This window comes from Callorhinchus milii, unplaced genomic scaffold (genome assembly GCF_018977255.1).
Source record: "Callorhinchus milii isolate IMCB2004 unplaced genomic scaffold, IMCB_Cmil_1.0 Scaffold13, whole genome shotgun sequence".
Taxonomy (NCBI): Eukaryota; Metazoa; Chordata; class Chondrichthyes; order Chimaeriformes; family Callorhinchidae; genus Callorhinchus; species Callorhinchus milii.
Genome location: NW_024704754.1, coordinates 13,894,794 through 13,922,786, shown reverse-complemented (window position 1 = coordinate 13,922,786; position 27,993 = coordinate 13,894,794). Strand labels below are relative to the sequence as shown.

At 42.5% G+C, this 27,993-nt stretch overlaps 1 protein-coding gene across 3 annotated transcripts in view; it reads left to right on the top strand.

Moving 5' to 3' along the window:
* The window catches only part of LOC103177388 (regulator of G protein signaling 14), a 55,531-nt gene that overhangs the window by 6,127 nt on the left and 21,411 nt on the right, over positions 1 to 27,993 (top strand). For 2 of the 3 annotated variants that reach the window (XM_042340010.1, XM_042340009.1), the window contains exons 2-3: positions 2,879 to 2,998; positions 23,661 to 23,682. In XM_042340010.1, the coding sequence (XP_042195944.1) occupies positions 2,879 to 2,998; positions 23,661 to 23,682 (142 nt within the window). Of the gene's footprint in view, positions 1 to 2,878; positions 2,999 to 7,605; positions 7,778 to 23,660; positions 23,683 to 27,993 lie in introns of those variants that run through there. The other variant, XM_042340011.1, reaches the window with a different exon arrangement.

Sequence of the window (27,993 nt, the reverse complement as noted above, 5' to 3'; positions counted from 1 at the left end):
ACCCACCTGCCCACCATTGGCGGAGAGCATTCAGCCACTCTGCCCCCAACCTCTGGAATCCATCCCCCAATCACTCCACCTCACCCCCTCCTTAAAGTCCCACTTCAAAACCCTCCTCTTCGACCATGCCATCGGCCACCCCCTTCCCTTCCCCTCCCTTCTCCCCTCCCGGACCCCAGCGCCTTGGGATGTGCTCCCGACGTGATAGGCACTATACAAATGTAATCTTGTTGTTGTTGTTTAGACGATGTGACAAGATGCTATATAATATATAAGGATTTTTTAATATAATAATAATCCTTGCATTTGATATAGTGCCTTATTGCATGTTTGAGACATCTCAAAGGCTTCATAGAATATACTGTAAAGTGAATTGACGGTATATTTTGTGGGTGAAACGCGGCAGCCAATTGTGCACAGCAGAGTACTACAAACAGTCATTTTATCCTTTATAACTTCTCATTCTTTTCAGACACAGACAATCTGGAGGCGTTAAACAAGAACAAGTGAGGTTTCTGTTCGTTTTGAAGCTCGACTGGACATGCTGGTCTGCTGTACACCTGAGAGCAGACCAATTGTCAATGCGATTGAACAGATGAAATGTGATAGGTTATGTCCTTGCTCTATCAGTGGAGATAGTTACATGTCGTTGTGGAGAGCTTTGCCTGTTGCTTCCTGGTTTAAGAATAGCTGCAGAGTTCACTAATACCGCATGTTTTTGTCGGTTATAAAACAATAATTACCCCTGAGATGGTATGCCAGTGATCTGGGTCACAGTTCATTTGCTTGTCTGCATCTAAGCTGATCCTAGGGTTGAGTGCAATGTGACACCTTGAAAAATGGTTGGTTGGTTAGTGCTGCCAAACAACTAGGTCAGAAGTTCACTGATCTCAACCAGGGTAGCACTCAGTGCTACACTTGACTTCAATAACAACAATAATTACACTTGTATAGCGCCTTTCACCTCAGCAGGACGTCCCAAGGTGCTGGGCAGTCAGGGATCCGCATCCGAGCTGGTGTTAGGATGAAGAGGGGTGGAGAGTGAGGAGGGTAGGGACAGAAGGGTGAACGAAGGCATGGTCAAACAGGAGGGTCTTGAGACGGGTCTTGAAGGAGGCAAGGGATGGGGCGCGGGGGAGGCACTGTGGGAAAGAGTTCCAGAGGGTGGGGGCAGAGAGCCTGACCTCAGCCGCTGTGGATGGGCTAGACAGGAGGAAAATCATCCTGGGCTCTGGATCCCTACTCCCTGCTGGAAGTTGTGGATGTCAGTTGAAGATGTAATCAGGCTTAGCTTTGTGCCACTTGCTGTCAAATACTTTACAGACATTCACTGTCGAGGTTTGAATAATGGGCTCTTTGGTAAGTTATTCAACACTTTCAGCAGACAGTTGGAGGTAAAAAAAAGGATAGTATATAGAATAGAAAGAAGAGAGAGGATCCAAGAGAGCTATCTGCTCTTGAGGATCCATCTATAAACTAATCCATAAAATTTATCCCAAAGTCCTCTGTCCACCTGTTCCAAAATCTGAACAACCTCAGTCCTCCCCAGGCTCCACTATCTCCCAGCAGATCAATTTTAGGGTATTCACCACTTTCAATCCCTTCATGCTCTAGCATCTCCCTAACTCTGTGTTCTTCCCCTACCGGACCCTTTCTGCTCATCCTCTCTGCTCGGCTAAGTCAGACTTCCTGCAGTCCCCTGGCCTATCCAGGCAATCATCTGGGCAATTATCAGTGGTAAAGCTTTCAGGTTCTACTTCCCCAAACCTGGTTGTATGTCCAAACCATCTTGGTCCCTCTTTACTTGTCTGTAAGTCTCATCTAAAGAAAGCACCTCTTCGACCATGGCTACAATAGCAACAACTTGCATTTATATAGCACCTTTCAAGTGGAGTAGCGTCCCGGAGCGCTATGGTCATCTGCCCCGTCACATCCCCTCTCTCCTACCCCATCATTGTGACGCATTGGAGGCGTTATCCAAAGTGAAGGGCACTATCCAAATGCAAGTTATTGTTGTATTACAAAGTGAGTGAGTGAGTGAGTGAGTGAGTGAGTGAGTGAGTGAGTGAGTGAGTGAGTGAGTGAGTGAGTGAGTGAGTGAGTGAGTGAGTGAGTGAGTGAGTGAGTGACCGGGTTGGTGGAGGTTCCTTCCTGATCATGTCTGCACCTGCCAGCACGGCAGATCCACACAGAGCAGAGTGAGGCAGGGACGGGGAGGGAAGAAGCTAACCTGTAGCCTCCTGCATTTCATCCCAATATAAAAGGAGAAGCCTCAACATTCAATTACAAATATCTGTGGGTCAGCCCTCCAAAAAATTAAAGGTTAAAGAAATGATTTGGGGTAATTTGCTGTATCCTGGATTGTTTTGCGCATTAGATCTAAAAGTCTTATTCACTTAGAGTGGAAATGAGAAGTTTCCTGTGCTATGAATCTACAGGGACCTTGTTTCTGCTATTCTGTTGTGCTTCCTTTCTCTTTGACCGTGCCTTCAGCTCCCCTCTCGACTCTCTTCCTCCTCCTCCTCGCTCCCTCCCTTCCCTCCCCTCACCCTGACCATTTCCCCCCTCCTCTCTCCCTCCCTTCCCTCCCCTCACCCTGACCATTTCCCCCCTGCTCGGGTCATGACCCAACTGTGCAGCGCCTTGGGACGTCCTCCTGACGTGAAAGGCGCTCTATAAATGGAATCTTGTTGTTGTTGTTGTTGTTGTTGTTGTATAGCTTGGCGGGTCTGGCTGCCACAACTGCTTCTTCTCTAATGCTGTGTCTGACTTTTGTGGAACACGTTGAAGGTTCTGGTTATACATCTTTGCCTTTAGTTCCTGTAACAACAGAATACCTTTGTACTGGTATTTATAATTGCTGTTTCCTCTCCAACAGAGGACTAGGCAATTTAAAGAACTACCAAAGCGGTTTGGGCAAGAATACCAGCGTTCTCCCTGCCAGAGGAGGCTGGGCAGAGCAAAGGCGTTTACTGGCAATCCATTGGAGCAGCTGGAGGTGAGCAGAATCATGGAAATTACGTCTCAGCAGCAGGCCATTTGGCCAAATGAGTCTTATCTGGTGCTAGATCATCCATTGGAGCTAATTGCTTTAATCCGCATGCCTTGATCATTCCACGTACATTTGTTTCTATTCGAATGTTTATCCAGTTTCCTTTTAAATGTTGTTGTGTATTCAGTCTCAATTGTCACTTGCTGTAAGGTAATTTTTCCTGTTCTGTTTATATTCAAGTACTCAAGCAGTGCCGTACTCTCGTTAGATAGTAATAATAATAATAATAAACATGTCGATGGCTGCATTGACGTTTTCGAGATGTCCCAAAGCCCTTCACAGAATATACGCAAAGTGAATTGATTGGTATATTTTGTGGGCAAAGCCAGTTGCACCTCAGAAAGTGATCCGCCAGTTGACTAACAAGCTTCTGATTTACTGCTGATTTACATAGGAGTGTGGAATAGGGAAAGTTGCCTAAGGTTTTGCCCTGCCCAGGAATCAAATCCGGATCTTCTAGTTTGCGAAGCGAGTGTTCTAACCAATACGCTACAAGACTCCACCAGAAGTACTGGGTACAGTTGTGGTTAGGTCACACTGAGAGTCACTTTGACCTGAATCGTACCCTAGCTGCAACTTTGGCAGCTGGGGTGCTGTTTTGGTCAGAGTAACCTGAAGATCTACAGCCACTGAATACTGGACCAACCTGCCCGCTCCCTCTGTTCAGCGGGCTCCGGCCTGCTCCATGTCTCCTGCCTGAACCGCCCTACTATCAGTGGCCGGGCTTTCAGCCTCTCTGCCCCACACTCTGGAACTCCATCTCATGGTCCCTTCACCTCGATTCCTCTCTTGCCTCCTTCAAAGCCGGTCTCAAGACCCTTCTCTTTGATCGTGCCTTTGGTCGCCCTCCCACCTCTCTGCCTTCCCTCACCCCTACACCACACGTCCCCTATGCTTGGGCCCCAACACCTGACTGTTCAGTGCTTTGGGACGTCCTCCCGACGTGAAAGGCGCTCTATAAATGTAGTTTTGTTGTTTGTTGTTGTTGTAGTCCCCAGTGTTAGAGGGATGAGCTATGAAGAATGACAAGTTTAAACTAAGGTTCTTCAGTCTGAAAGAAACATCTCAAAGATATTCCAGAGGATGATTTTCTAGAAGTGCATACAAGATGTTGAATAGGATTAGAAAATAATATTAATCCTTGCATTTGATATAATAATCCTTGCAGTTTAACACATTATCGTGTCTTCGAGACGTCTCAAAGCTCTTCACAGAATATATTGTAAAGTGAATTGACCGTATATATTTTGAGGGAGAAACGTGGCACAGCAGTGTCCCACAAACAGTCGTGGACTGAGTGACCAGATTATTATTTATTTATATTTTAGACGGATTATTACCCCCAGAAAAGTGATCTGCTAATCGACTAACAACCGGGTTTCTACTTACTGCTAGTGAACAGAGGCGTGTAGGGTAAGGAAATTTGCCCAATGTTTTGCCCTGCCGGGAATCAAACGCAGGTCCTCTCGCTTGCGAGGCAAGTTCTCTAACCACTAAGCTATAGGATTCCACCAATAGCTTACAATGCAGCTTCGTGGTTAGAGCACTCACTACTATGGAGCACATTGCACACCATATGCCCAGGTTAGACATTGATGTGGGTAAAGCCACATGTCGATGGCTGCATTGACAAATTCCTTGTGAATCTTCTCAAATAACTGTAGATTTATTTGAACAGGAAAGCTATTTAGTTTTAAATAAACCCGGAACAATACTTCCAGGTGCATCAAGGCAACAGGAAAAGAGGACAATTTTAGGACAGATACCAGGAGGTGTTTCTTTATGCAGTTAGTTGTTCATGGTTGGAAAGTGTTAGCAGGAAGGGTCAGGCCAGGACATAAGACTTGATTAAAAAGCAACTTAATGCTGGGAATGGGAAGGCAGTAGGTATGTACGTTAGAGCACAATAGTTGGGGTCCATAAAATCCCAACCAACATTATAATGGGATGTGAACACCAGTCAGTGCTTCTCCATCCACTGTGAATACACGGAGACAATCAGCTCACTTAAAAACATCAGCCAATTTTTGTGACACGGTTGGCTGACTTCCAGGTCATCAGGTTGTTGTTAATGTGACTTCCTTGGGCCTTGAAGTGAACTTCCTTCTGAAGTGAAGGCATTTTGAAGCAAGATGACCAGCTTTCTGCTTTGCATTTTGAATTTTATTGATGAGTAAATATCGAGGTTTACCCCCAAATGTATTGTAAGCAAACCTGCAATGCAACAAAGTGTGTTTTACTGGGGTTCTATTGGATTCTGGAAAGGTGAGATCAAATGGGTCAAAAGGGCTTTTTCTGTCCATAACTTTTTGATGATCTTCAGATCCCGAACAGCATTCTGATGGGTGAGGATAGATCAGGATAGGCTGTGGGATCCATTTTCTCTCCCCGCACCCTGTCAAACACCATCCCAACACTCGCTGTCTAGACTTGCGGATTAGGCATTAACACTTGAAGGAGGAAGCAGCTTTATTAATGGAAGAAGGAAGCTGTGAAGCAAGGCAGAACAAGAGAGCAAGAGAGGAGGAAGTAGAACAGAAACAAGGTTATATTTATACTCAATAGCTCAGAAACTACTTGGATATCCTGGGATTGTCCAAGACTAGGTTCGATATGCTGTCAGGAATAAAGGACCAGGAGACTGTGAAAGGAATTCACCTTATTTGCTTTCTTACTGTGTCACACCTGGTCATTGTTTCCTCCCTCTCATCACTATCAGAAAGTGACATTCAGCTTCAATTAATCATAAGTAAATTGAGTTAACCGTCAGTAAGAGTGGATTAGGCAGAGAAACGAACAGTGTGAACTATTGTGCGATATATTAAGGCGTGAGTGTGGTGCATTTGTTTCTGTTTCCTGCCTCTGTCAAGAGCATGTCAAGCATTTCAGCACTCCAAGAATCAAGCTTCTATGTTAAAAAAAAGTTAACACATTATTATTTTATCCATTTTGGTTAAGACTGGATCACTAATAACTTAACTGGGAATTAGTAAATCTGGAAACATCTATTGTGGAAGCATTGCCATTAACACTTACACAGGGTAATTAACAACAGGTTACCAGGAAGGGTGGTTCATGCTAGAACACTTTACTCACTGAAAAAACAGATTGATGATCTAATGGAAGTGGAGTGGGTGTTCTGAAAAGATGAGATCAAATGGGTTGAAGGATCTTCTTCATCCAAACTTCTGTTGTGATTTTATGATATTGACAGTGCCATTAACCCAAGAGTACTTTGACTCATTGCAACTTTGTATATTACAGTAGCTCATTTCCTTCACGCAGTCATGCTCAATGACTCGATCACAGCCAGATTTTCCCCTGATGTCAGCATTCATTGTTTAAACACAATTTGTTTTCACATTTGCAAGTGTGTGCGTAGAGAGGGGAAGGAAGGTGTTAATTTAAAGTTGCGGATGTGCTAACCTTGCAAATAAGTTAAAGGAGCTCTTTCGTTTATATGTGCATTATTCGTGTAGGTATCAGATAGGCTTGGTTGGGAGCACTTTAGCCTCTCCGTTAGAAAGTCGTGTGTTTAAACATTATGTTGGTACTTGAGCTCATTCTCTATGATGGGGGAGTGCTGCTTTGTTGAAGATCCCATAATTACTGAGCACTAATTGTAAAAAAGGAGTTTCTCCCAATGTCCAGAATAATTGGCAATTCACCTCATGAAACTCTTCCACAAATTCCTTGCTCTCTTCTCTCCTTGCCATCAAATCCATCTTAAAACATTTCTCTTTGACCTTGCCTGTGGTCAACACACTTCATCTTTTCTTCCTCCTCCTCTCCCTCTTGGTGACCCCCTCCCACGATATTTATCGAATGTGAAAAACGCTGGGCATGTGTATATGTTGGGCAACTTTCCTTACTCCACACGCCTCTGCTTACCTAGCAGTAAGTAGGAATGTTGTTGTTTGTCGTTAAAAGGATCATTTTTCCGGGGTAATAATTTCTAAAAAAAATAAAAAATTAGTCACTCAATCCCCGGTGGGGCACTGCTGTGCGCAATTTGCAGCCGTGTTTCTCCCACAAAATATAGAATCAATTCACTTTACAGTATATTTTGTGAAGCGCTTTGAGACGTCTTGAAGACGTGATAGGGCGCTATATCAAATGCAAGGATTATTATCATTATATGAGCAGATTACAGTTTTTATATAAATGGGAGGTAGATTGTGGGTACAGAACCACTCATGCTGCTTACACAGGATGTCAGATTGCTGGATCTTTTCCCCCTCCCCCTTCCAACCATACGGATCTGACATCTCCAGTTTAGTTGCAATCCACGCTGGTTGAGCCACATTAAAAGGCGACGTCACACTACATGATGCGCATTGCCTTCCAATTGGCAGCTCCACATTCTGCAAGCACATTTTATTACACAGGTGAATTAACTAGCTGTCGAGGCTGTTCAGACTACCACTCCCTTTAAAACCAAATACCTCATACAATAGTCCTTCTAAAAAAGCAGACGGGTTCAGTGAAAATAAGGGGTGGCTCACGAAACTTGTCATCACTTCCTTCTGCGGTCTGTTACCATGGCATCCTTTCCTGAGTGTGGCAGGAAGAGTGACAGCTGGACTGGAGGTAGGACGCATTTGTGAGCGGATTCCATCAATTTATTACCGCTCTTCTCAGCCAGTCAACTTCAATTCAAGTTATTAGATGTTCTAAATAAAAGACATGGCAGGAAAAACAAAATGCATGGTGAATGGACGTCTGGTGAGTGCAACAGCTTTGAACCATAAAGTTAGTTACTAGCTGTTTTCTGTGCTGCTAACAGGAAGAGAGCAGTTTTCAGTAACCTTATTGATCTTAATCTGTCTTCACGTTAGATGTACACTGTGCTTTTCTTACCGATGTGTTTGCTTGAACCTTGAAGGTTCCATAGCCTCAAATTCTCTTTCGGCCAAAGCTGGATAGGTGATGACTTTTCCTTCTGATAGTGGGATCTATACCAAGGAGACATGTTCTTAAAATTAGAACTAGGATAGTTTGAGGGTGAAAACAAATCTTAACTCAGAGTTGTGAGAATATGGAATGTACTGCTCTCGAAGGCATAGAGGCAGAATCAATTTGGATGTTTCAACAGAAGATAGATACTTGGGAAGTAGAAGTATGAAGGAGTATGGACAAAGGGTGGGGAAAGGGATTGAAAGATCTGCCATGGTCTAATATTTTGGCAAAACAGATTTGATAGCTGAATGGTTGTCTTGTTCTTATGTTCTATTGTTGTGCTGTGGCAATATGAATGAGTTAATACTGGGGAAATGCCCATGTTTTCCCCCAGCCATTTATCTATTCTATCTCAGTGTTCTACCTTTTGCTCGAGTGTATGTGCACTGATAGTACATTACTAGTTTCTTGTTATTCATGTGTGAGTCTTGAGGGTGAATGTCGTCAGAGTACTCGACCACAGGGTGTGGAGTATCACAACGAAGCCCCATCCTGTTTTCACCCAACATTCATGCACATCAATTCTCCAGCACCATGGTGTGTGTGGGTTGAGGTGGGGGGGTGTGGGGGGGGAATGTTCTTGGAATAGTGATTAGAAGTAGAAACTTTCATTTTAATTTTCATCGTCCTAATCCATGCACACCAATTGTTGCTCCAACTAATAATAATAATCCTTGCATTTGATATAGCGCTTTATCACATCTTCGAGACGTCTCAAAGCTCTTCGCAGAATAAACTGTAAATTGAATTGATTGTTTATTTTGTGGGTGAAATGCCTGAGATGCAAACCTACAACCTACGTATATTTACATATTCAAAAACATTGTTTGTGGCCTAGTGCTGTACTGGGCAATATCTTTACCCCTAGAGCTTCGGGGTGCCCGTTGAGAGATGATTGTTGACATTCTGAAACACCATTGTGCAGCTCTGATAGTGTTGGATAGAGCTGCAGTTTACAGCCCTGGAGCTTGCTCAAGTCCTGCCTAATGCTGAGTTTGTTGGTCTAATTTGGGGTTGCGTGGGAAAGCTAAATTGGTCCTGACATTCCAAAAAACAGCCAGGGTTCCTGTTCCAGTTTCCTCTATAGCACCTTCTACTGTTGTGTGCGTGTTGCTGGGTGAGGAGAGTTCCTGCTCACTGTGATGCCCTCTTTAGTCAAGTGGCTTGAAACACTCACTGCCAAGGCTCACACATGAACACTGGCCACTTGGCCAGGTATCAGAGAGCAACATTGGGACACCGCGTTGGGACTAACAATCCCGCAGATAAAATTTGTCATTCATTTCATGGCGTTTGTGGGACATTGCTGTGCTCAACACACAATCACTACATTTTACAGGTATCCTTTGAAGCTGTTTGGGGCACCCTCCCGACGTGAAAGGTGCTATACCAGTTGCAAGGATTTTTATTATTCTGATCATGGAACCTGATCCAAGCAAGAGGAAACCATACTAACAGCACAGCGGCAAATGCCAGTGGAGATAAGATTAGAAAACAAATTGTGCATATTAAGCTTTGAAACAAAATGGAAAAAAAACATTGTTACCAGCATGAGATTTTAATCTTATTGTTGATCTAAATTTCATTCTATCAGAACCTCAGCAACTTACAGATTTGTGAATTCATAGCAATGATAGCAATGACAGTCAAGCTTCTGCCATTGTGCACAAGTTCATTTTTATTTGCATGTTTTCAACTGTAACTTTTTTTGGCATTCTGTGTATCACTTCACTCCTTGTGATTTCACTCCCAGTTCATGACTGGTTAGGAACATAGGAAAACATGAACAGGAGAAGGGCATTCAGCCCTTGAGCCTATTCATCAATTTTTTAAATCCTGGCAGATCTTTCAATCCCAATGCTCCAACCAAGTTATAAGGATGCACTCTTCTCCCCTCCCCCTTCCAACCCACCTGTGACGTTGTTTAAATGATTGTATGCAAATCCGTTAACTGCCATTGAGCTTTTGTGTGAATGCCTGTAGTGCCTTCAATCTGCCGCTGCCAACACAGATGATCCCAATATTTTTGAGCTAGTTTAGGAAATTTTATATCCAATTTATGCAAACAATTAAATTTAAATTTTGAACCATTCATTTGAATCCAATGGCCAGGAAACATAATTTCCCTCAATGGGAAGTCTGGCTTCTTATTGATATTGACTGGGACTTTTGTTCTGAACAATCAGGTGCTTGACACATGCAGAAACCGTGCTTAAGGGTATCCAAACCTGACTGAGGGTTCCACGTATGCATGCTACCTATTCCAGGAAATTTCCCTGTGTCTGGAAGGATATGCGTACTCTCTCCCTGGAGCGTCGCAATCGCATACTAATTCTGGAACGTGTTAGGCAGAGATTGGAAACAGTTAAGACTTTGGGACCTTAGAATGTGAGTTGGGGTACTGCTGGAGTTTAACCAGCTAAAACAGCATAGCTTGTCACTGTCATTGTGAACGAATGGCAATCTTTCTGCTATTTGTCAAGCTGGGACCATCCTATCTATCAAACCTTTAGCTTGCAGGGTTAACAAGAGCTGTGTGAGAAGCAACCCTGCCCCGAGCGATCAGCCAGCTCCTGCATGTTCTGTCAATGATTCAGGCTGGCTGGCTTGTCAATAGCAGACCAACCTCACTCAGAAGTCAGACTATCAAAACTGCTGTCATAGAGGATTGACCTAATTGATTCCTTTCAGTGGTGAGGTGCCACTTTGGTAATGAACTCCTGTGCTGCATTGTCAGAGATGTATCCTTTGGATGAGATTTTAAACTAAGGACTTGCAGGCTGTTCATGTGGACGTTAAAATCCTATGACTAGTCAAAACAGAGAAAGGCGTTTCTCCTTATGTCATATTCAGAAAAACTCCGCCTGCACCCACCCTAAATCTACTGGTCTGTGAGTTACTCAGACATTGGCTTGCAAATTGCCTTGTAATCACAATAAATTGCATTTATTTAGCATCTTTCACGTAAAACAAATGTGCATATTCATATGCAAATTAAGAAGCACTTTACAAAGTAAAATCGATTAAAAATTAATGTTGTCATAAAAGCAAACACGACAGCTAATCTGCGTGAGCAACATCCATCCCATGAACAGCAAAAGCAATGGGCACTCAAATAATTTGAATTTGGGGGTACATTAGGAGGGGGTACATAAACTAGGAGAAAGACTCCCCAGTTCTTTGAAACAATAGCAGCAGGGCAGTCCCTATATTTCACCTGAATCATAAAGCAGGCCGAACCTAAATTAATAATACAATTAATCAATGTGCTAATGAACAGCAAACTTGTGTTTAATATTCAGGGCATTTTACTTTTTGTTTGACTCACTTCTATGTGTAAATGTTTCCTGAAGCGTACTGTTCACTTGGCAAGAAGGGTGGCAGCTGTTATTGTCCCTCACTGTCAATATTTCCTTTCTATGTTGTCTATATTTCCTTTTGCAACTTCCCCTTTTTTCCTACATTGTTCTGAATAAGTGATGCCACGTTAATATCTCACTGAGTTACTGCTTAACAAACACCCTCACAGCCCAAGTATCTGTCCTCTCTGTTATACACCTTAAATAATTCTAGGAAATGGCCTCTCAAGGCATCCATTCAATCCTCTCTTAACCCTCTGACTGAAGAAATCTTTTTTGATCCTACTTCCGACTATTTTAGGTCAAGTTTTAAGATTACAAAGATTGTTTTGCTTCTCCTTTCTGGCTTGGCAATTTCCTTCATTATTTTAAACACCAAAATAACACAGTTGGGTCACTTCTTACAATGAGCTGTAAGAATCTAACCCAAACCTACCCAGCCTTTCACTGAGCTGAGCTCATTCATTGCAAAAGGACTTGCATTTCCTCCCCACCGCTTGCGTTGAGAGCTTCTGTTGCTGATAATACAATAGCTGACTGTTTAAACGGATGATTAAAAAAACCCTTGAAGCTGAAGGGATGTGGCATGAAATTGCGGTTAATCATGTTAAATGCTGATAATGAAGTTATTTAAAGGAGCATCACTTGGTTTGGCCACAGTCCATTCTATTTCCAACTTTGAATGTTGCATTTATACTCCATGTTTTGTGGGCCCCATTTCACTGCCTCAATCCCGATTTAAACTGTCTGGCACTGATTCTTTTTTTGTATTTTTTAAAGGATGAGAAGTACCATTCAAACTAGCTTTTTCCTCCCTTCTATTAATTTTATTATTATTATTATTATTAATCCCCTTCGCCCTTTTGCTTTTTCTCTTTTCTCCTCTCTGGAAGAGGTGGGCTGAAAGGCCTTCTTTTGTGCCATAAATGTCTATGGTTTTATAACTGGCTCCTTGCTTTCCTTTTCTGGGTTATGGTTCCAAAAGCTGCAAGCACTCTCTAGTCCTGCAGGTCTACCCCAAGGGATCTTCTCTGAATCACCCGAACAAGCAGACAGGCCCTTGATTTTAATGTTTCATTTACAACTTACTCCCAGTTCTCCAGGCCAACACTTCCTGGCTGGTTATGGGACATTGCCGTGTACAGATTGGCTCCTGCATTTACCTACAAATACACAGTCCCTACTCTCTGTAGTAAAATCCAGAAAAGTGCTTTGAGACGTTTTATTTATGCCTAGAATTAAGAGATGTGACTGAAACTATCATAATTGTAATCCTTACAGTTTTATAATACTGAAATGCCTGAAAGCACTTTGCAAAAATTGCTGTGAAGTAAAGTTTCTATGTAAATGTGGGCAGCAATCATTATACTTATTCGCAATGTGCCACAAACAGCCACAAAAGTCAATGATCAATTTATCTGGAGGAGTATTGGCCAGGACACCAATAGCAATTCTATTCTTGTTTCTAACTGTATCATGGGATCTTAACAACCAGCTAAAAGGCAGCTGGACCTTCAGTTTAATGGCACCTCCAATTATGCCATCCCCCATGTTGCACTGAAGTGTTAGTTAAGTGCAAATTGCTGAACATCAGCTGGCAGCATATAAGGGCTAAAAGCTGCAGCTGCTGATGCTTGAATCCACAACCTAATCTTGAGCAGAAGTTCTACTAACTGAGCTAAGATGATACCTTCACAGATGATGTTAAAATGATGTGATAGGATAAAGATGCTATTAAAGAGCTGGTTTATGTTCTTCCCCATTTAAAGGAGCAATTCAAGAAATGTTCCGATAATTTTTGGGGTTGTTCATTTTGCAGTGACAATTCTAAAGATCTAACTGTTATCGGTTAGTTAGTGCAAAGTCTTCCTGGGCTTTTGAGAAATAGCAGAAAATTGTGACCATAAAGGAATTTGCAATTACTCGATTTATTTTAGGTTTCATTCCTAAAGTCCTGCTTAGGTACATGGTAAGTACACCACTGTGTTGTCAAGCCTATATATATCCTGGTTCTGGATTTGCCGGAATTATATCCAGAGTCAGGTGACCTGTTGGCTCTGCACAGATGTTTAATACCAGAGCAATGAGACCCTGAGATGTTCGGCATGTGCATGAACGTCTGACAGAACCTAACGGCTATGTTTGATTTTGGGTACACCAGTGCACAGATGTGCCTTGTACAGTAATGTTAATTCCATGATGAAGGATACCCGCTTGTTCAGAAATGGATCTTGTAATCTACACATAATAATATCAATTGTGTTGCTACAGTACCAAACGTTTGCTTTTAAAAACTCAACAATGATGCCAGTCTCCAATTGATCCAGATCTGACATGACAATGTCTTTGTGCGAGGCTTACACTCTGGCTTCATGACAAGCTGATTCAATCAAATGATAATCTGTTTTATTTTTCACAAGCGCTCTGATGTAATGTTTGGCTCAGTTGATAGCATTCTTACCTCTGGGTCAGGAGATTGTGGGCTCAATCTCCATCTCTACTTAAACTCATAGCGTAGGCTCACTTACATTGCAGCATGTCTTGTGAAATGCCTAAAGACGTCCTCCCAATGTGAAAGGGACTTTTATCACATTAAGGATTATTATAGACTGTATAGACCAGTGCAGTATTGGGAGAGCACTGCATTCTCTGAGATACTCTTTTGAATGAGATACGGAACCAAAGTCCTGTCTGCCTAATCTTCAAGTCGACATTACAGATTCCTATTTGGCATTATTTGAAAAAGAGATGTGCATTTCTCCCTGTGACCTGCCAAAAATCCACTAGATAAACTGGTCATTCATGGCTGTTTATGGAACTTGTGCACAAAATGGCTGCAATGCTTGCCTGCAAAATAGTCACTGTACTCAACAGTAATTACTGTAAAATATTTTGAGACATTTTGATGTGACAAGGTCCTATTAATATGTGCATTAATTCTTAGTGACATTTATTAGATGAGCACATGCAAAGGAAGAGCATTGGTGTGCGTAGAGAATTGGGATTAGGATAGATCGAGTAAAGAATTGAGGTTAGCACAGATGGTTTTATTGGAGATGCAAGTAATGACACTAATAATGGACTGACTGGTCTCCTACTGTGTCATCGATTTCAATTGTTCTCTGGTTCCTATTAACAAGCTAACTTTCATAACAATCTACGTGTAGCGATCTAATGGGTTCTGTGCACTGACACAAGTGGACTTTCCATTTACACATGTAAACTGGGAATCCCACAACAAGCGTAGGATGGTGTTTCAGTAGCGTTAGTGTATTTTGCCCAGCATACACTCTGCTGAAGAAAATACCAGTCACAGAAACCACTCACAGAATCTGTGGACAAAAGCAGAGGAAGAAAACAAACCACATTCTGAGGTCTAAACAAGTGTTTGGTGTGAATGTCCATCTTTAGAAACCCTATACAGTGCGGAAACCCGACAGCAAGAATTTCCATCACAGTAATGTAATGCTCACGACGTCACACCACGCTTGCTTTAGAATCCAAGTGGGTGATGGGCAAATTTCTAACCTTTTAGTCTTGGAAATTTATATTGTTCGTGTTTCATGTGTGAATGGGGGGAGGAAGAGGTAGGGGAAATTTGGCATTAATCACTAATTTGGTTACACTTTTAAACTTGAATGCCTCCCAGAAAGGAGACTGATTCTGGTTTGTTGTTCTGTTTGATTAGTAATGCATATGTGTACTTCTCTTTTCCTACGTACATCACCATCCAAAGCAGACTGAGAGTTTCACAAATACACTCCCAACTATACGTTTTAAAAAAAGTACATCGAGACTTCTGAAAGATGTTTGACAAAGTACCACTCCTTCCCAAACTGAGGTCACTGGGTATCAAGGGTAAGAAATAGATATAGATTTGAAAAATGGCAGAAAGGAAGGAAGTAGATCATCATTGATAAGAAAGTTAGGTCAAAATGGAGGAAGTATTAAATAGAGTGCTTCAGGGATCTATACTGGGAACCTTGTGTTCCTTCTATATATTAATGACTTGGATTCGCAGACCCAGTGTAAAGTAGTCAAGAAGTAGGGAAGAATTAGGAAAGAATTGTGTAAGGTAGCTAAGAATTGTGGAATCAGAAAAGGGAGCAAAGGTCTTATAAAGACTACATGGGTTGATGACTGGCAAATGAAGTTCAATATAGATAGATGCCAGGAACGACATCATATAGGAAGTAAGAATAGGAAACACATATATTCCTTGGATGAGATAGAACTTGGAACTGATTAGAACTTGCCAAGCGGGAAGCTGGAAGAAATCGAGGGATTGTTTATTGCCACCTCACACTGTATGGATACTATTGAGTGACTCATCGCTCAATATTATCATAAAAGTGTGAGGTGGCAAAAAGCTATATAGTGCTTCAGTCAGACAGTACCAAGAGTATAACATACAGTACTGGACCCCACGACATAAGGGGACAGCCCACCTAGAGGCAGCAAAGAAGAGAGAAATGACGATGAATCTTAATGCTATAGGAATAAGCTCAGAGTAACAATTAAAGAAGCTAGGGCTTTTCAATCTTGAAAGGATATTTCTCAGTGGGAGATCTTATAGATTTGTGTAACATTTTAAATATATAATAATAATATACTAATCCTTACATTTGTTATAGTGCTTTATCACGTCTTGAAGCCATCTCTTCAAACGTGCTTTCGATTTCCCTGCTTCCCCCTCCACCCTCTCCAACCCCGACCCCCAGCTCGGGTCTGTAGGACCTTGGGACGTCCTCCCAACGTGAAAAGCGCTATACAAGTGTAATTTTGTTGTTGTGGTTGTCTCAAAGCGCTTCACAGCTTATACTGTAAAGTATATTGTGGGCAAAATGTGGCAACCAATTGTGTACAGCAGTGTCCCACAAACAATCATGGAGTGAGTGTCCAAATTATTATTTTTTTTTGAAGGGATTAAAAAGGTAAACCCAGCACAATACTATACTTTCTGATGTATCAAGACAAGAGGATAAAGGTTTAGAATTACAAAGGACAATTTCAGGACAGACACCAGGAAATATTCCTTGACTCAGAAGGAAATGAATAGACTGGAACAGATTACCAAGAAGGTGATTGAGGCCAGAATGCTGGGCTCATTTAACAAACAGCTTAATGCTGTGTGGAGAAGATGATGGCATGGGTACTCTGAAACGATGAGATCAGGCCTTCTTCATTCAAAAAACAATCTTGTGATCTGCAATGAGCAGTATTGGAGTCCTGCGGACCTATCTGATTTAGGAACCAAACTACTCAGAACGGTATAGAGGATTGATTTGTTTCCTTTACATAATGAACTCCAGTACTGTGGTGCATTGTCAAAAATATATTCTTGGAATGATTTTTTTTACTAAGGGCTTGTGTCCTTAGTATAGTGGACATTTAAAATCTCATGCTTCTAGTCAAAAACAGAAGGTAGTTTTTCCTGGTGTCCTCACCAACAATTCTCCAGATAAATTGATCATACATTTCTTGACTGTAATGCGCAAATTGGCTGCCAAATTTGTGTACACATTAGAGCAATTATCTGTGAAGTGTGAGGTGACATTATAGGCACAGTACCAAATGCAAGCTTGATTGCAAATGAAAGTATAATTAATACCGGACTGACTTGATTCTGACATTCTGTTGCCAAGCACGTTACTTTTAAGCCAGTTTAGGCCACAATGATCCCACTGCTTGCCCTTCTCCACCCCCACCCACTGAAGTATAGAGTTTACCATCCAGCCCACTGGGGGAGCTATCAGTGTGTATTGCATTGGGAGTGGATTCAGTGTAGGCTGCTTGGTTTTCAAGTTCTGGAATGTTGTTTGCTCACTGACTGAATTACCAGTCTGCCGTTCTGTAAAGGTTCCTTGGCATTTGGGAACACTGTGAACCAGAAATCCTTTGATATGCTTCACTTCCTGTAATCTGAATTTACAATGAGCTTTAATAATTGAGACATGAACATTAAAGATCTCGTGGAGATTCATCACAAATACTCATGAGGATTCAAAGCTGATTAAAACAAGCCCAACAATTTTTCAATTGTGGTTTGGAGGAACATGATTATTTACACTGAACATACGCCACGTGCAGCAGTCCTGCATAACAATAACAATATATTAACCCTTGCATTTGATCCAGCGTTGAATTGACTGTATATTTGTGGGCGAAACCCAGCAGCCAATTGCACAAAGCAGTGTCCCACAAGCAGTCGTGGATTGAAGTGACCAATTTATTATTGATTTTTTTTCTTGAGGGATTATTATCCGGCATGTGGAGCAAGTCCTGTAGTAATAATAATGATGACACCTGCATTTAATGTAGCACCTATAATGTTGGAATGCCTCACCGGACAATTGTTATAGCTTGTTCTGGCTGATTTGTAGGCACATACAGCAAACAGTTTATGTACAGAAAAATGGACAGCAATTAAGGGAATAGGGAGGATTATTAGCCAGAGAAACTCCCTCCCCCGTTTTCAAGTAATGTCATAGAATCTTTAATATGCACTTGAACAGACAGCTGGGTTTAATGTCTCATCCAAAGAATGGCATTCCCTAACAATACAGTATTTCTACCAGCAATAGACTGTCATGTTGATCCAGATTGTGAGCTCAAGTCCCAATGTGGGGCTTGAACCCACAACCTCTGACTCAGAGTTCCAGGGTCATGGGTAAAGTTAGCTGCAACTGGATATAATTCACTGAAATAATTTTTTCTCATTTTGTATTTCTTAATGAAGTTCATAATGAAGAATAAATTTATATACCTCTACAGTACCGATCTTTTTTTCAAACCACTTAATTCCCCCGCACCTCCCTATTTATCTGACCTGCTTATCCTCCACCCCACTACCTGCTGCCTCTGCACGGCTGGCTTTGACTTCCTAATTGTCCCTCGTCCCCTCTGCTCCCACATCGGTGGCCGTGCCTTCAGCCACGACACCTTGAAACTCTAGAACTCTCTCCCTTGATCCCTCCGCCTTGCCCCCTTCCTCCCACCATCAAATCCCGCCTAAAGACCTTCCTTTTTGGTTGTGCTTACAGTCATCTCCCTCCTCCCTCTCCCTCTGGCTCAATGTCAGACTCTGCCAATGTGAAGTGCTCCAGGACGCTACCTAAAAAATGACCATTGCTCTTCTCTGTGCTGTGTCTGGGGCCTGAGCAGTCCTCCTAAGTTGCTTTGACCATAATTGGAGATATTACACCAGGTGCATTCAGGCCAGAGTAAAGCACATTACAGCACGTTGGGGCCTTGAACTCAATTAAATTAGTAAAGTTCCCCCTCCATTCCCCCACGCCCCCCCCCCACCCCCCACCACCAGCTCAGGTGCCCAGTAGCTGTGTGAAGCATTTTGACATGTCCTCCTGATGTGAAAGACACAAAAAATTTTTTATTGCATTGCACTGTATAGTTCATTACATTGTGTTCCTGAAACTAGATAATTGCTAAATAGTCAGAGCATTTTTACACTGTGTCATAAGGATATTTGTGTAATGTTTCTTGGAATGTATATGAGGTGCAAGATACTCTATTCTGACGGCTGGACGCTCAGATCTTTGCCTTTGTGTACTGAAGAGTTTATTCTCTGTAAATCTGGTATCAGTGATTGGTACAGTATGCTACAGTTGATGGGAAATTACATGATAGTCTTTAACACATGGAAGTGCACCAGAACAGAGCCCAGGCTATCGATCAGAGCTGTATCTGCACAATAAATGTACTGAATGGGAACCTGGCATGACTGGAATGGGAGACCTTGTAGTCTCATCACATCATTTACTACTCTATTGTTCTATGTCAGTCCCACGATGGGAATTTAAGCTCATAGTACACGTTGCCACTCACAATGCATTGTTGGAGGTGCTACCTTTTGGATGAGACATTAAATTGATTCATATCTGCCTGTTCAGGTGGATTTTAAATAAATCATGGTATTATTTGAAAGGAGAAGGGAATTTCTCCACATACTAAGAGAAATTCCCTGGCCAACAATTCCCTAGACTAAAAAAAACAGGTAATTCTCTTCATGGCTGTTTGTAGGGCATTGCTGTTTACATTTGGCTGCTGGATTCGACTACAAATATAGTCATACACTTTATATTGTGTTCAAATTCAAAATGTATTTATTATTCTTTCCGAGCATCTCAAAGCTGTGCAAATCCTCTAACCCACAATCTTCCCTTTCTACTACACTTCTCAGGCTTTTAAAACCAAGGTTAGTGGAATCCAACCACCACTCTTGATTTCTTATCATTCCTACTATTTCAACCTTGGTCGTATCCTGTCTTGTGGCCTTTGGCCTTTTGCCTCGGTTACTCAATACGAAAATCCCAAAATTGCCGCAAATCTATTTATACTATGGACCTTAGAAAGAAGAACTTGAATTTTCATAATGCCTTATCACACTGAAACAACTCAAAACACATTACAGTAATTGCTGTCAAATGTTGGTACCTGCTTTGGGAGACAAACACGGCAGCCATTTCTCATGGCAAGTTCCCACAAACAGCCATGAGTTGAATAATCAAATCATCTAAGGTTTGCTGGACAGGACACAAGAAGAAATTCTCTTTTCTTTTTTGTCATTGGATATTTATCATCCATCTAAAAACTGGCAGACAAACCCTTGGTTTTAATGTCTCGTTCAAAGAACTGCAGCTCCTGCAATGCAAAACTTATCTAACAGTGCATTGGAGTGTCAGCTTCAACTGAGCTCAACTCTCAGATGTTGGATGTGAACCCACAATTTTCTTTCCCACAGGTAAGTGTGCTGAGCAAAGCCAGCACCTTTATCATCAAGTACGTTGTTGGCTGTTAGAGTGTTACAAGGCGCATCCTGTTGAGGTACTTAGATGAGAGGTTTTCAACGTTCCCTGCATTGGTTCACATTATATGAAAGAGGAAATGATTGCAATAACATCTCTTGTCTGTACAAACTTACCACAAACATCTTTAAAGGTTTCACAAACCTTCTTGGTTACATTAATACAATAGGCTTTTTGACATTTAAGTACATGGACTAACGAGATGCTAATTCAGTTATTTTTTGGTGCAGATGTGGTGATGTACAGAAGTGTATCAGTCTTTTAGAGTCATTGATATTTTCAACTGACGGCACACCATTCAGTCTGAGTGCAGTGTGTTCAGTTATGTCCATATATGGGTTAAAAATATTCGACAGCTCTCATTAAACGTGGCTGTTCACACACTGGTTTTGGTCTCCAGAACCGAGCCGAACATCTTATCGGCATGACTTTTAACCAACTTGAGTTGTACCATTTGAACTCAAGAAGATTTCTTACTGTAATTCCTCTAGTGAGGTATTTTGCTTTCAAAGCAGATTTGCAATCTAATGTAGAGTTCACAAAAATTTGATCTCATCCTTCAAGAATATCCAACCTACTTTTATGGCATTAAATTGTTTCTCAAATTAATCCACTGTCCTGGATTCTGCCTCCTTTGCATTCCAGCTGTTGATTCCCTCTATTTAAAAGAATATTTCCTGGTGTCTGTCCTAAATTTTTTCATTCATATTGTTTTCCTGTTCTGCTAGGTTCTAGGTTTATCAGAAATTATTGTTTTGCTTGCTTTCCCTATCTTATGTACCTCTGTGAGAGTTTTTCTGCAAGAACTCTTTTCAAGGCTGAAGAATGCAGAAGTAGAGAAATATTTACCCATCGAACTTCCTAAGAGATTCCTTCAACACATCCATCTCATCATCTTAAAACCTGAATTCCTTTAATTTACAGACATGTTCCTTAAAGCTTTTACACTAAATTCCTAAAAGCCCAGCTCGGGCCTGCAATGCTGTACACTATCCAGCACCTTGGGACGTCCTCCCAACTTGAAAGGCGCTATACAAATGTAATCTTGTTGTTGTTGTGTTCCTGGGGATGAGGAAGTGTAATATTTCAGCATATGTTTTGATGACACACAGGTTATCTGGTCCCTTTGTTACATAGTTTGTTTACATCAGCATTGTCTGATTAATAGCACTCCAGATTGCTTGCCTTGTATGCTTATTACTCCTGGAAATTAAATGGAAATTAAGTTGCTGTATTTGCAGATGACTGGGTTTGCTCACACTACAGCATCCTGACGTGAAAGGCGTGTATGAATGCAATTTCGTATTGTTGTTACAGCTCTGAATGTTATAATCTAACTCGGTTACTTGCATTCTTGTTGCTGATGGATTCTTGCCCTCCCCCTAATGCTGTTCTCAGTTACAACATTCGTGAACTTGTCCCATTATTTTCCATTTATCCCCATTTAGGATTCAACTCATTCCAGACAGCTCCTTTCATCTGAGAGCAGTCATGCGTGACCATATTTAGTGCCTTGTTGCCTTGTTGCCTTGTGCAGTCCTGTAGCTCAGTGGTTAGAGCACTCGCTTTGCAAGCGAGAGACCTGAGTTCAATTCCAGGCAGAGGGCGAAACCTTGGGCAAGTTTCCTTACTCCTCACAGAGCCTAATAATAATCCCTCCAAAACCCAAAACAATAATAAATTGGTCATTCCAATCTACGACTGTTTGTGGGTCATTGCTGTGCGCAATTGGCTGCCGTGTTCGCCCACAAATATACAGTCAATTCACTTTACAGTGTGTTCTGTGAAGCGCTTTGGGATGTCCTCCCGACGTGAAAAGCGCTATATCAAATGCAAGGATTATTATTATTATTATTGTTTCATCATGTCCAGGCTGGACTACGCCAACCCTCTGCTCACTGGAATTTCTAACTCTTCCCTCCGCAAGCTGCAGACCCACCAGAACTCTGCAGCTCGTGTCCTCTCCCGCACCGGGCTCCACAATCTACCACCCCATTCTCGCCCAGCTCCACTGATACCTCACCCCCAGAGGATTGAGTTCAAGATCCATTTCTTCATTTTTAAATACCTCCATAGTCTTGGCCCACCTCTGCAAACTTAAACCGTACAAACCTGCCCACTCCCTCTGCTCTCACCTGCTTTGTTACTCTCAACCTGTTCACCCACCATCAGTGTCGGGCTTTCAGCCTTTCTCCTCACACTCTCTAAACTCCATCCCAGAGTGCCTTCACTTCGCCCCTCCTTCACTTCCTTCAAGGTCCATCTCAAGACATGCATGTGGATGAATGTGGTCTCTGTCTCTATTGATAATAATAATCCTTGCATTTGATATAGCGCTTTTCACATCTTCTTGACGTCTCAAAGCACTACACAGAATAGACTGTAAAGTGAAGTGACTGTATATTTGTGGGCGAAACGCGGCAGCCAATTGCGCACAGCAGTGTCCCACAAATAGTCGTGGATTGAAAATGACCAATTTATTATTGTTTCGTTTTGGAGGGATTATTATTAGGCGTTTGGAGTAAGGAAACTTGCCCAAGTTTTCGCCCTGCTGGGAATTGAACCCAGGTGTCTCGCTTGCAAGGTGAGTGCTCTAACCACTGAACTACAGGACTCCACAATCATCATTATCCTGTCAGAGCTGAACTCTATTATTCTGCAAATTAAACCATCTTTCAAAATCCAGTCCATGGAGTTTCGTCACACTGGCATGACCGGTTTACAGCCACGTTGTAGCTTTCAGCACCATCTACTGGTGGAGAATGACAGTCTGAGAGCTGTTTTCACTTGCATGTTCATCTTCTGCTCTATTATACATTGGATTTCTTGTTGTATACTGTGTATCTGGGCACACTGAAACTTCTGTCTACCTGATGCCCGGAGAGTTGGGTAAAAACATTCTTTTAGTGCAGATTTGGCATGGATTCAACACTGTGCATTTAGATTTTGCAGGAACAAGGAATCAGTAGTATGATTGCAGAATGGCCAGCGTATTGGACACAACCAGGCATCATAATGTGCTTTTCGATGTTTACTTACAAATACATAGTCATTCCACTCACAGAAACTTTGTGTAGCACTTTGGATGATGTTGAAAGTTTCGGGTGCTATAATCAAAGTTTATCAATTTAAAATAATATTTATGCCCAACTTAGGACAAATGCAATTGAACTCAACAAATCTGAGTCAATGGGTCCAGGGAATTATTATTGGCAGCTATCAGGTCATCCATGTGATGTTTCACAACAGGAGTGATCACATTCTGTTTCTTATGAAATATAGCATTTTACCCGTATGCTCTATTTTGTGTTCTGAGACGGAAGTGGTGGGAGTCTTGCAAATCTGAAGTTATAGCATGTGTGCATGTATGTTGAAAACTTATGTTGAATGTAAAACATAATGAGCTTTAACTTGCTGCAGTTATATTTATGAAAATTTCTCACCTTTTTCTTTGTTGTCTTCCAGGCCATGGCTGTTTCTGATGGAGGTTAGTATTGAAAACTGAACGATGCCGATGGAAACGACCTGTGGTAGGATTGAGAGTTGACAGCAGTAATGTTTAAATGAAAAATGGTGAATGGTGAATTAATTGACTGCTACATTTAAGAGGACAATAAACATTATCTGAAGACATAACCTCAGCCTGTAGTGGAACATGGATCCATTTTGCTACACATCCGATTTCTAATAAGATTCCCTTGATGTCTGAAGTATGTCAGTCTGGCTTAGTTTCCACATCAGAACTCATGTAGTTGACTGGGGGTGCACTGCATTGCTGGATGTGGCGTCCTCAGATGAGATGTTAAACCGAGGTCCTGTTAGCTTGTTCAGGTGGTTGTTAAAGATCCCATGGCACCTTGTGAAAACAGTGGGGACTTTAATGACCAAATGTATAACCCTGCATTGCTCACACTGCTTTACAGGTTATTTTGTAGTTATTGTTTTGAGTTTCAAACTCTGAGAGAAGAGGAGGACGTGATACTGTGCTAACAGTGGTACTTTGTGTTGAGGTGTGAACCATGTTTACAGGTGAATACAACCACAGCATGGCAGTCTGGCTCTGTACTTGTCTAGTTTGACTTCAATTTATCTATTGTGGTTGGGGCTCAGACCCATTCAGGGAAGTAGCTGTGAAGGTTGTGTGGTTTCAAGCTGCTACAGCCTCCTCTTGTTAACCACACTCACTGCACTTCCTAGATTCAGTTTAAGAGCAATGCCCAGCCAGTGAATCTTGTCACTCTCTGTATAAATTGTGTCACTGAAACTGACTTCAAGGCCTGATGTTTTGCAGTCTGATAACTAAAGATGTTTTACTCTTCTAACAGGGTAAGATCATAAGAGAGAATTGGATGAAGAAGGCACTTTGACCCATTTGCTTCATTTGTTCTTAATCTTTCAGAATAATTCAGTTTGTCATTGAGGAACAATGAGGATAGCGGTTTTTCAGAATAATAGTATTTTATCCTTAAAAAGAGATTTTCAAAGTAAACGACATGTTGTGATCAAAGAAACAATGTGCCCCGACACAAGTGGATTTTCTATTTACACAAGAACAACAACAAATTACATTTGTATAGGCCTTTCACGTCAAGGACGTCCCAAGGCGCTGGCCATTCAGGCACCAGCACCCGAGCTGGTGGTTGGGATCAGGAGGGGTACAGGGGGGGAAGGAGGATGACCGAAGGCACGGTCGAAGAAGAGGGTCTTGAAGGAGGCAAGGGAATCCTACCTCAAATCCTGGGAATCCTACCACAAGAGTAGAATGGCATCTGGCTACAATTAGTGCGTTAGGCCCAGCATACACTCTCTGCTGAAGAAAATTCCGCAGGATCTTTAAAATCCAGGTGAACAGGCAGATGAGACCTCGGTTTATCATTTCATTCAAAGAACGGCATCTATAACAAGGCAGAGCACTTCTAGCACTGCATTGGAATATCAGCTCGCAGTGAACACAATAGAGGGACCTGCAGCTAAACATTTTCCTAATTGCCTCTTTCGTCACTGCTTCCAGCAGCCAAATGACCAATGATGGCAATTTTCCATTCCGCGCTTTTGTGTACCCTCTGAGACAGTTTTTTTTCCCCCAGATCATAGCACTGTGATCCCTTCTGCCAGGAATGTTGATATTGAACAGAAACTGGAGACAGCAACAACAACAAGATTCCATTTATAGAGCGCCTTTCACATCGGGAGGACGTCCCAAGGCGCTGTACAGTTGGGTCAGGACCCGAGCAGGGGATAAATGGTCAGGGTAAGGGGAGGGAAGTGAGGGAGCGAGGAGGGGGTAGAGAGTCGAGAGGGCAGCTGAAGGCACGGTCAAAGAGAAAGGTCTTGAGACCGGCCTTGAAGGAGGAAAGGGAGGAAGCGGCGAAGGCACTGGGTGATAGAGTTCCAGAGCCTCGGGGCTGAGAGGCTGAAGGCCTGGCCACCGATGGTAGGGCGGTTGGGGCGGAGGATGTGGAGCAGACCGGAGCCAGAGGAACGGAGGGTGGGAGTGATGTGTTCCCGAAGCCTGGTGCGGGACAGTACACGAGCTGCAGAGTTCTGAATGACCTGCAGTGTGGAGGGAGGTGGCGGGAAGGCCGGCGAGGAGAGAGTTCCCATAGTCCAGCCTTGAGGTGATAAAGGCGTGGACCAGAGTTTCAGCAGCGTGAGGGGTGAGGTAGTGCCGTAGTCTGGCGATATTTCGGAGGTGATGGAAGGCGGTGCCAGTTGTGGCGCGGATATGAGGAAGAAAGGACAGCTCAGGGTCGAACAAAACACCGAGGTTCCTGATGGCTTTGAGAGGTGGAGAGTGCAGTCTTGGATGCTGATGCTGTCAGCGCCTGAGGTGCGGAGGTGGTGACGTGAGCCAATCAGGAGGGCCTCAGTTTTGCGCACGTTGAGTTGAAGAAAGTTGTCTCTTGTCCAGGACTCAATGTCAGACAGTCAGGCTGTCAGGACATCAGTGGTCGTGGAGTTGAGGGTAGAGGGGGAAAGATAGAGTTGGGTGTCATCCGCATACATGTGGAAGTTAACCCCATGTCTGCGGATGATGTCACCAACGGGGAGCATATAGAGGGTGAAGAGGAGGGGACCGAGGACAGAGCCCTGAGGGACACCGCACGAGACAGTGCGGGGGCTGGAGGAAAAGCTGGAGGAAAAGGAAAAGAGACGACAATGCACCATGTGTATAGAGGGAATAGCCAGCTCCTTTACTAACATATTTAACAATCAATCTGTCAATACCAATTACTTACATTATAGAGGACACCTACAGTTATCCTGTGTACATGCAATTGCGCAGGGGACATAATGAACCATATTGAATGAAGTGATACTGACTATAACCTGTTTGGAATCAGTCACTTCCTGTGTATTATTTGTGTGTGGGAGAGGGAGAGAAAGCAGAAGTCGGTTGAGAACTCTGAAAGTTTGGATACTGAACATGCTGGTGCACACTTCTCCGATCATGTTTAATTTAAGACGTTTAGGAATCTTCAAAGTCCGGGGTAGTTTTACAAAGTCCGGTGAGTGTCAGTTTGTGTGCTTACTGTGGTTTGTGGAAGCCGATAACTTGGTAATACTATACAATCAATACAATACAGATTTACATTTATATGGCATCTTTCACATTGGAGGCTATCACAAGGTGCTCGACAGCCGAGAGTTTGCACCTGAGGTGGGGGTGGTGGGTGAGTGGAGGGGGCGGCGGGGTGGGTGAGGAAGGTAGGTGAGAGTGTGATCAAAGAGGAAGGTCTTGAGATAAACCTTGAAGCAGGGTGAGCGAAGAGGGTGAGTCGAAGGTACTTCAGGATGGAGTTCCAGAGAGTGGTGGCAGATACCTGGAAAACCTGACAGTCGAGCATGGGTGGGCAGTGCAGGAGCTGTGAAGCAGGCTGGTACCTGCTGAGCAAAGGAAGATGCCACATTGTTAGGATTTGAGGAGGTTGCAGAGATAGGATGGAGCAGGAGTTTAAGGATGGGATGAGGGTCTTGAATTCGAATGCTTTCTATGTTCATTTATGTACAATAATTAAATTGGTCATTTTCAATCTACGACTGTTTGTGGGACATTGCTGTGCGCAATTGGCTGCCGCATTCGCCCACAAATATACAGTCAATTCACTTTACAGTGTGTTCTGTGAAGCGCTTTGGGACGTCCTCCTGACGTGAAAAGCGCTATATCAAATGCAAGGATTAATTAATTAATTCATTCATTCATTTGGGACGTCCTCCCGACGTGAAAAGCGCTATATCAAATGCAAGGATTATTATTATTATTATTTGGCAGAACAAATTGAGATCAGAGGTAATAAGTGCTTGAATATTGATAGTGTTTGTTCTTATTTATTCAGAAAGTTGTGGTAATAATAATCCTTATATTCGATGTAGAACCTTATAAAATTGTTTGAATGTTTCAAAACGCCTCACAGTATTTAACGTCTAATCTGAAGGAAGGAAATCTGCAATCTTCAATCAACTCTGCGTGATTACTGTTGACTATTTTATCAATTGTCAGCCTGGCTCAGTGGTAGCACTCTTGCCTCTGAGTCAGAAGGTTGTGGGTTCAAGTCTCATGTCCAGACGTGGACTTACATAGTCTAAGCTGACAATGCGATACAGTTCTGAGCTTGTGTTCCGTTATCGGAGGTGTTTCCCTTCGGATGAGGCAATAAGCCAAGGTCCTGTCTGCCTGTTCAGGTGGACATTAAAGATCCAATGGCACTATTCAAAACGAAAAGGGAGTTTATCCCGGTGTTCCTGGCCAACAATCCCCCAAATAAAATTGGTCACTCAGTTCATGGCTGTTTGTGGG